Below are 10416 nucleotides of genomic sequence, written 5' to 3'. Positions count from 1 at the left end.
ATTTCTCATAGTAACCCTTTTTAAAAGTATTATTCAAATTATAGATTGTAACCATAAAAAAAATAAATAAATATTTGTTAAAAATATAAATTACTTCACTTGTCGTGTAGTGTTATATTAATTTTTTTTCGTATAATAAATTAAACCATCTTATATTTATTATAATATAAGTTTATGTAAAGCATTTACACATAAAATTTTTACATATAGATAACATATGTTTCTTAAGAATATTGAGTAATATAAATATTACATTTATATTTTGAGAAAAATGTATGTGTATATATATATACTACATAAGAGTACTAAATTACATCAAAGTAATACATTATAATAATAAATCAAAAGTAGAAACATTCAAACTGTTAAACAAATACAATATTTTTTTCTTTGCTTTTGTGCATAAAGGTATATGTGTGTTCTATCTATGCTGAATAAAAACATATCTATAAGTTTACAACCGTTATTCTTATATAATCATATAATTTCATTATTCATAAAGAAAAACTACATTAGATAGATGAAAAACATTATTTTGAAAAATAACATATTAATTATAACTTGGCTTTTACTGAATGTCCTTCTAATTCAGTAATTAATTTTAATAGTTTTACAATTACATAAATAACCATTAAAATCCATAACATACTAACAACTATACAGTTGTACCTTTGTTTTCATAATTAATTAATACTCGTAGTATTTCTTATCCTAATATATATAACAAATTTCCTAATGAGATAAAAAATAAAAAAAGTAATAAAAATACTATAAAATATATCTATAGATTAAATGCTAAAGTGATACTCATAGAGGTTGAATATTTTAAATTATGATTCTACATATTTTCCTTACATATTCTGTATTTATATATAGGAATAAATCTCCCATATGTTTTTTCTAAAATAGTGCATCTATCACTGCAAATGACTTACGCAAAACATAATTTTATATCTTTTCTAATCTTTTGCCTACAGAACTTGAGTTATCGTTATACTTATACTAAACATATTCAATATATTCTGATATAGCATTATTATTTGTATTACCTGACCACCGTACCCATTCTCTAATAACTTATTTTTAGTTATATATTATTTGTATCCTTTTCAATCTGTAATAATAATATAACAGTTATTTAAACTATTGTTCCTTATATGTTGCTTTAATTAACTAGAGTTATATCAGTGATATACCTCTATAAAAAGAAAATATTTTCATTATTTATAACGTGATAAATTTACTTATGCATAAACAAAATTTTCTAAAAAGTATATATATATATATATATATATATATATATATATAATATGAAGTAGTAAAAAATACAAAGAAAATTTTTATATGTTATCATCATATCCCATTGTTACAATAATGGTATGTCTGTATAATAATTATAGATGTAGGAGTTTTAACTTAAAAAATGTTACAATTTTTCTTTTACGTTAGAATACATTAGCACTATAATATTTTCAACCAGGTAAAATAATATTTTTATATTCATAAGATAATAACAAAAGTATAAATTTATTTTCTTTGCTATTCTAATTTATTTTTAAAATGAATATAAAGCTTCATAAATAAAATACAAATACAAAGTATAAAAGGAAAAAATGATTTTAAAAATATTCTCATAAATACTTCCAATAAAATTAATAAAAAAAGAGCAACTTCATATAAAATAATTTTTGCTAACACTAATTTTATTAATAAATTATAAAAATATGTATATATATTAATAGTCCAACATGACAATTCTATATTTATATTACCAATAATTTCCAGAATAAAACTATAATTAAATCACTTTTATATAGATTATAAATTTTATTTCATAATTAAAATAAAAAATAAATTAGCAGTGAGAATAGGTATATTAACATATAGTTGGGATATAGATATTAATTTTTTTGGTATTTCCTAATAATAATCTTAGTTATTTGTACATATTATGCCATTTTAACATAACTATACAGTTGAAAAATATATGTTATTGTATACCATATAATAGTGTACAAAGGAACGAAAAAAATAAAATAAAAAAAGAAAATCATTTTCTTATAGCAAAAATTATAATTTACCATATTCCATATATCTACAAAATGTAGGACATATATAGCTTAATAATTCAAAAATTATTTTCAAGGAACTAATTCACACACAAAATTTTGATTTATTAAAAAGTATTAACAATTTAACCCTTTCATACATACTTATCTTGTTATTTTAATTGGAAATTTATAATTTTTATATAATTTAAAATGATACATTTTACTTAATATAAATAGAATGAAACTTATAAAACTTAAAAATTTAGCAAATTATATTATTTTTACAGAAAAAAAAGAAATATAAATTTATAGTTTTATAAAATTGATAGCATTAAAAAAAACAATTAAACTATAAAAGTAAATTTAGTATAATTATATTTTCATTAATTTTGATAAACAACGAAAAACAAAATTATATTAAAAATATCATCTTATATAAAATAATTTAGAACATGAAAATGTATAGCTAAAAAATTCGTAAAGATAATTTATAAAATATCATACGATAAAATTTAGGAAAAACTTTAATGCGTTATTTATATTTTTGACTAGATGATAAAGGAAATAATAATGTATGTATTTTTTGTTACATTATAAATAAATATTAACCAGAATCATACATTAAATTAAGGCTATTATGTAACTAAAAAGAAATAAATTGGATATTTATGGAATATATATATAAAAGAAGAACTATATATATCACATTCTGTTTTTTTAATATAGTGTGCATAAAAAATTATAAAAATAGAATATATTATTGTAAATGAACAATAATAAATTTATAATAATTTGTGTAGGAAAATTATTTTTCTAAAAAAATAATTAATTAAAAAAAATAGCTAAAATCTTAAATTTTTAATATTCTTCATAATTCATATTATCTTGTGATATTTCATAAAAATAATACAATTATTTTTTCGTTTATTGTTATCATTTTCACATAATATATATATTTATATATATTGATATAAATATATTTAAGAATATTCTTCTTTCACAGTCTTTAAATAAATCCTTAATTTGAATATCTCTTAGATTGTTAAAATTTACAAACTTTTTGTCATATAAAAGATTATTACAGCGCTTCTTAAAAAATTTAGCTATCTAATATGAAGAATGAATAATGATAAATACTACATACACATATAAACTTTTATTTATTTATTATTTTCTAAATTTCCTTATAATTAATGTATGAGATAATTTTTAGAGTATTAATTTATTCTTGTATTTTGTATACATGTATTTATTAAAAATATTTATCCAAATTTAATTTATATACTTATTCATATTCAGTAATATGAAAGAATACACTAGAAATTACTTTAATTCTTCTTGAAATATTTAATTAGTTCTTAAGTTAATACACATATTATAATTTTTTTTCATTATTAAATACATTTAGTTATCTTATATATATAATATTTATATAATTCCCTTAGTATTTAAAAATTTTTTGTAGATATAATGTCACCTGTAAAATGCATTTCTAATAAATATACCTGTCGTAATAATATATTAGGTTTCTTTTAATTTACTTCATTGTTAATATTATAACAATAATGGTGTATATAAATCTGGTTATTTTAATATTTTGTTTGAAAATTAATTGTATTATGCATATTTTCACTGAAATTATTACTTTCCAATTGTTTCATAAAATAATATTTTTTCAATCATCCTTATTATAGAACTACAAAATCATTTCTACAATACTAATACTACTACGATTATTATGTAAGTACGTTAACGAAAACATAAATATGTTAAAATAATTTCTAAAATGAGGACAATTAAGAGCTTTACTCACGTGACTTTTATTTTATTCTAAAATTTAACCCATATATATTTTTTCTAATTAATTAATTTTTATTAAACATATATATCAGTTTCATATTAAAAATGAGTTTACATATATTAATCTAATATTATTTTTACAAACAAAAAAAAAAAAAATTACAAAAAAATATGGTATAAGTTTTTTTTCATGTTCCAAGTGAATTAATACTTTATATGCAAAATTGCCCATACAAGTGTTTGTACATGTTTTTAATTATTAAATGTGTATACTTCCTTACATGCTTGTTTATTATTCATGGTGAATTTTATAAATATGTGCAGGTATCATTAAGTCCATTTCACCCATATTCATAATATGTATATGTATAAATTTTGTCCCATTTCCCTAGAACTAAGAACTTTTATGTTTTCCCTTTATGTCTTTATACTTTGCACATTTGAATTAAGTTCGTCTATTGACTTTCAAGAAGCATAGACCTAACATCCTCATTACACTCTCTACAGGAATTTTATAAAGCTAAAAAAAAATGCGTCTTCACTTTTAGCGCAATATTCAATATATTTATGTTAAAAATTATTTCTCTGCAACTAATAAATTTAAACTATACCTTCTTCAAGAGGCTTATATTAATTTACATTTTCCTATTCTTTACAAACATCCTTAATTGATATGTGTATTTCAATGTACTTTGTTCATTGGTGATATTATCCCTTGTTATATATCATAGATTTTTTGTCTCATTTTATCCTATATACATAAACATTTATATGGGTACATATACAACTGAGGAACATAATGTCCTAATATGACAAATAACATGTAAATAAATTTGCTTAAGGCAAATATTTATATGTTCACATATGTATGCATGTTCGTACATTTACGATTGTTCAATGTAAATATTTAAACACATATTAGGGAAGAGAATTCATGAAAATATATATATATATATATATATATATATATATATGCGTGCATGTTATGTAAAAAAATAATAATTCACTCATGAATAACACTATATCAAGAATATACATAGACATTCACGTAAATGTATCCTCAAATTATTTCAATTATTTATTTACATGAAATTACATTCCAACGATAAATATATTATGTGAAGAATTTTTATTTAAATGGATTATGTACACATTAACGTCTTTATAAAATTATTCTTATGATGAGAACAATAACATAAATAAATTTTTATATATATACACAAGGAACACAGTTATAATAAGAATTTTCTATAATGATGTCTTAAGCGGAAGATGATAAATTATCTCATATAATATGCATTTTATTTCGTATATTTACTCTAATTTTAACATATGAACTCTGTGTATGAGAAAAAACTTGCATCAACCCCTTTAAATATATGATGAAATAATTCAAAGTATTTTACTAGGTAAAAAAATAAATATTCATTTTATGAAACATTGGAAGGTACATGTGCAGAAAAATGTGAGTGCACACGAAATCCTACGAATGTATACATCTATATCCACATATGCAAACATGTATACACACAAATATGTATAGGGTGCAGCAGTACATTAAACACATAATAAGTCTTTGTAAAAAATAGATTTTTTTTTTTGTATCCCTCAATTGCAATAAAGTATATAATTACAAATTTATATTTGCCGTTTTTCACCTTCCCAAACGAACTAAATTAATATAAAAAGTAAGAAAACGGAAAAAACAGATACACTTACCAGTTTTTTTTTTATATCTGCTTTGTATTAATCATTTATATTTATATCCCCCTTCATTTATTAGAAGAACATCAATTTAATTATCCACATAACATGAAAAAAGTAAAAAAAAAAAAAGAATTTTAAAATGAATATTATGCTTATATATTTGTTATCGTACATAGTTATTCTTTATGTTATTTTACTTTTTTTTTTTTATTATTTTTGTTTTCATTTGTTCTGATTTTACTTTTTCTTGTTTTCTCAGCTATAGTTTTTCTTCTCTATTTTCTCCTTTTCATCAAAACTACCTTTTACGAAGATTATCTCATTTTCATATAGATGTATGTAACCCAAAAGAAACAAATGTGTGTTTTCCATTGTGTCCATATTCTGTGTTCATATTGTAAATCTTGTTAATTTTTTGTATTCACTATTTCCTGTTTTAATAAAATATTTCCATGAATACATCTTTATTATTGAAGGGCACAACGAATAATATATCGAAAAATGAAAACTTGACATTTATAATTAATATAAATATATAACAACAATTATTATAAGAGCTTAACACTCTATTTGCACTTCAATGACTTTCTCATAAAAATAAAACGGAATTCTAAATTTTTCCTTTTTTATAAGAATTCTTATACAATTTAATTTACTTAAAATTTAACATTTTGATTTTCTTTAAATTATGAATGTTTAAATATTAATTTTAGACAAGAAGGTAAAAGGGAATAATTTGGATACACGATATAAAAAAGAATTAAAATATTTAGGTAAAAATGATAAAATAATCTGACCTAAATAACGCATTATATACACATGTACATATATAATATATATCAGTTACATGTATAAGCATGCAAATACTTGTAGAAAGTTCAGCAAAAATTAAAAACTAAAAAAAGAAAATATATAACGTAATAGAATTATTTTACATATACGTATATGTATGTTATATACATACGGAAAAAAATATTTTAATAAAATACAGTATTGATGAATATTAAAAATATACAAACATATAATACTAAAATAATTATTAGTAACCTGCTCTCACTACCCATGCTTAATTGTCCATATATGTTAGTTTTATATTTTCACCTCTTATATGTATATTGCAAAAAAAAAAAAATGTTCGTTTTATGTTTAATTAAACATATAATAATTTAAAGTGTATATACTTGAGGAATAATTAAAAAATATATTAATATTATAATTTCTTTTGAACCTAACACCAAATAAATATAATAATTGAAATATAATCATGAATTTTATTATAAAAACTGTTATATGCAAAAACATGCAACGTACATTCATTTGATTAAAATGTATCTAACCAAAAATGTAATGTCATTCATCTATAAATTATGTATAAAAATAATAATACATTTTTTAATATTGTTGTATAAAAAAAATAAGCATTATAAATGTAAATGAATTAGCAATAACATTATAAACTATATATATTTATATATATCCTTAAAATCTTATTAATTTATTATATGATATATTTATAGATATAAAGAAACTATATATATAAAGTACTTTCATTTTAAGGTATATATGTAGAAAATAGATATTTTTTTTCATTGCCCCTAAAAGTAATATAGCTTTTCACAGATCTATGCACATATTTAAAATTGCACTATTGTGGAAAAGCATAGAAACTAATTTATTCACATTTTCAAATAATATATAATTGCATTTTATTTTCCGTTTAACATTTTATTGATGTAAAAAAATAAAAAAAATTATGTACTTTTTTTTTTCTATAAATTTTCATTATAATATATATATAGCTAATTTATTCTAAATTAAATTAATTCCAATAATATGCATTATAAGAAATTAAAAAATGCTTCTAATTATTCATTTAATTTTTTAAATATGGAAACAATAAGTTCATAATTATAAATAATTGTTATTTAATAAAAATTTTATTTTTATTATATATTTATAACTTCAAATATATATCATGAAAAAAAAAATAAAAATACGTTAAAAAGCTTTTTACAATAAATATCTTTTTTTACAAAATTGTCATGAAATATAACTTATAGAATAAATATTATGTTTTTTTTTTTTTTAAATTTATGAAAATCAATTAAACGTAATATAATTACTTTCTTTTCATTAAATACGAAATAGAAAACATTTGCTGCTAATATAAAATTAATAATGCATTTTCTTAATAAACCAAAAAAAATAATTCTTTTATATTAGAAAGGAATAAATACATAAATTCAGAATTTTTATATTATATTCAAATTACCACATTTCAATAAAATTATATGAATAGTTCTATTATGTATTCATTTTAAGATATACACATTTATTTTTTATGAGAATCTATATTAATACAAAAAATATTTAGATAACCATCATATTTAGCAAAGATAAAACAATAGCTTACAATACATATATAAAAATTTTAAAATCTAAAAATTGTCAAAAAAAACTAAGGCCATATATTTTTATTGTTCTATATCAAAAATAATAGGTATAAGAGTGCGTATTTATAAAATTTAGGCAATAAAATGAATATTTGTTATGAATAAATGTAATGATATTATTGATATTATTCCAAATCGTATAATTCATTACATAAATAGATATATTTCGTAATATTACTTTTATCTTTTCCTAAATTTAATCTTTTCATATTTCTTAACTTTTTTATGATAATAAAAAACCCCTAATATAAGTGTGACACCTAATATAAAGAAAGGTATAAAATATATTAAAAAGTCCGTAAAATTCACTGAATAATCTATAACTCTCACTTTTTGTTCCTTACCACTCACTGATTTAGTAAATTCTTTCATCACACTCTTGAAAAATTCACCTATAGGTGATTTATGCAGTAATCCATTTATTTTCTCGTGCCACGGTAATGAAGTAATTTTAAACAGCTGAAACAATCCATTTATAAGTCCATAAGAACCAGAAAAATCTAGTATGATCGATAGTAAAAAAAAAAATAACAGTAATACAGGTATAAAAATCCGTAATCCGAATTTTTTACGTATTACTTTTTTATATACCTTATCGCTAATTATTCTGTCGTTTTTAAGAAAATCTATGTAATCCAATTCTTTGAATATTTTTTTTTCAAGACGAGAATATTTTTTTGTTTCAAATATATTATAATTATTTTTCATAACTTTTTTATTGCATCTTTCATTCTTTGACAAACCTCCACTTAATTGTTTCCTTTTTTCTAGAAAACCTTTTTGGTTATTAAAAAAGTATTTTTCTTCCTGTATTTTATTATCTTTTAAATTTTGATTCAAAGCTACATAACAGGAACCATTAAACTTTTTACTTCTCGCTAGTATTCTATAAAATTTCAGTGATAATTTTTTACCAAGAATGTAATTATTTTCCAAATTTTTGTTAGGCTTACACTAAAAAAAATATAAATATTTATTATTTATCTAATACGTAATTTTCATACTCATAAACTTACAAAAAAAAAAAAGAAAATAAAGAATAATGAACTTATGCTTAAATAATATAAAAATACCACATCATTATTAAAATGACATGTCCAATTTAAAAAGATAAACCAAGAAATTTTAATAAATAATGGTATCTTAATACTTTTTTCCATCATATATATTTTCAATATTGTATATTCTCAGAAAGAAAATACTACTAATAATATAATATTCTTCTAATGATGAAGTGTAATATATAATTTATTTAATTTTTTATCTAGATGTTGTTTATTCGTTTGTAAAAACATAATAAAATATATTTATCTATAATCTTCTATACAGTAACTATAAAGAATAACTTTAGAAATATATTATAAAATTAATATCTTAAGGATATTTAATAGAAAATTTAATTTATATTAAAATAAAACATATTTATTTCTTATATAAATATTAATATATATTATTTAATTATTTAATATAGTAGATTAATTAAATAATTAATTTGTTAAATCATATACAAAATAAAGTAAAAAACTAAAAATACAAATTTTCTTAATTTTTATAAAAAGTGAATTTATTCAGATTACGTTTTCTACAGTTTATAGTACTTACAAAATATGGGATATACTTCATATAGAAAGTATAGAATACAGAATGTATATAATATAGAATGGAGAGAACGTACAAAATAATCCTTTTTGTATATTCAGATAATAACAATTATATTTATAAATTCTTTTTACTAATAAATCTAATATATGAATATTATGTTTTGGCAAAATTTTTGGTTATTTTTAAATGACGTTACATATTATGATAATACAATAGTATTAATAATAAATAGATAAAACTATATTTTTTTACAATGCTTTGTATTATATGTTTTATAGCATTCACCATGTTACCACTTAAACATGAATTCTTTTATATTTTGTAATATATTTCAAAATATAGTTTTCATAATATACAACCAAACATTTAAAATAATATATATATAGGTATTTGAATTATAATATTTCAATTTTGTATAGTATGTTTAAAAAAATACAATTTTTAATTTTGTTTAATTCATATGATTACTTGTAACTTAAATATTTCTAAATTCTACTACTTCATTTTTTTTTCCTATTTTTTTTTTTAAAATATACATGTTTAGCAGAAATATAATAAAAAAAATGAAATCAAAATAACAAAAGAAATAAATTATAAAATAACTTTTTCATGAAATGTGCTAACATCAAAATGATTTTGTTGGAACAATGTTTTAGCATAATTACTTCATGCATAAAAATATATAGTATGTCTAGTTATGTATTTTTTTTATCATAATGATTGAAGTAATTTTAATAATGTACTATTAAATAAACAGTTGCGTAAATATAATAATAAATTATTAAATGCAGGCATAATCTTAT

General features: G+C 19.1%; 1 protein-coding gene across 1 annotated transcript; it reads right to left on the bottom strand.

Annotated features, from left to right (window-relative positions):
- Positions 1-8191: 8191 nt before the first annotated feature.
- On the bottom strand, positions 8192-9171 carry MKS88_001599 (uncharacterized protein; the record flags this gene model as incomplete). Its single annotated transcript, XM_067214540.1, has 2 exons — positions 8192-8965; positions 9085-9171. 2 exons carry the CDS (start codon positions 9169-9171, stop codon positions 8192-8194), a joined length of 861 nt encoding a protein of 286 aa, XP_067074965.1.
- Positions 9172-10416: the final 1245 nt, after the last annotated feature.

Source organism: Plasmodium brasilianum, chromosome 5 (genome assembly GCF_023973825.1).
Source record: "Plasmodium brasilianum strain Bolivian I chromosome 5, whole genome shotgun sequence".
NCBI lineage: Eukaryota > Apicomplexa > Aconoidasida > Haemosporida > Plasmodiidae > Plasmodium > Plasmodium brasilianum.
The sequence above is the reverse complement of the archived record's forward strand: the minus strand, read 5'-3'. Positions and strand labels throughout refer to the sequence as shown.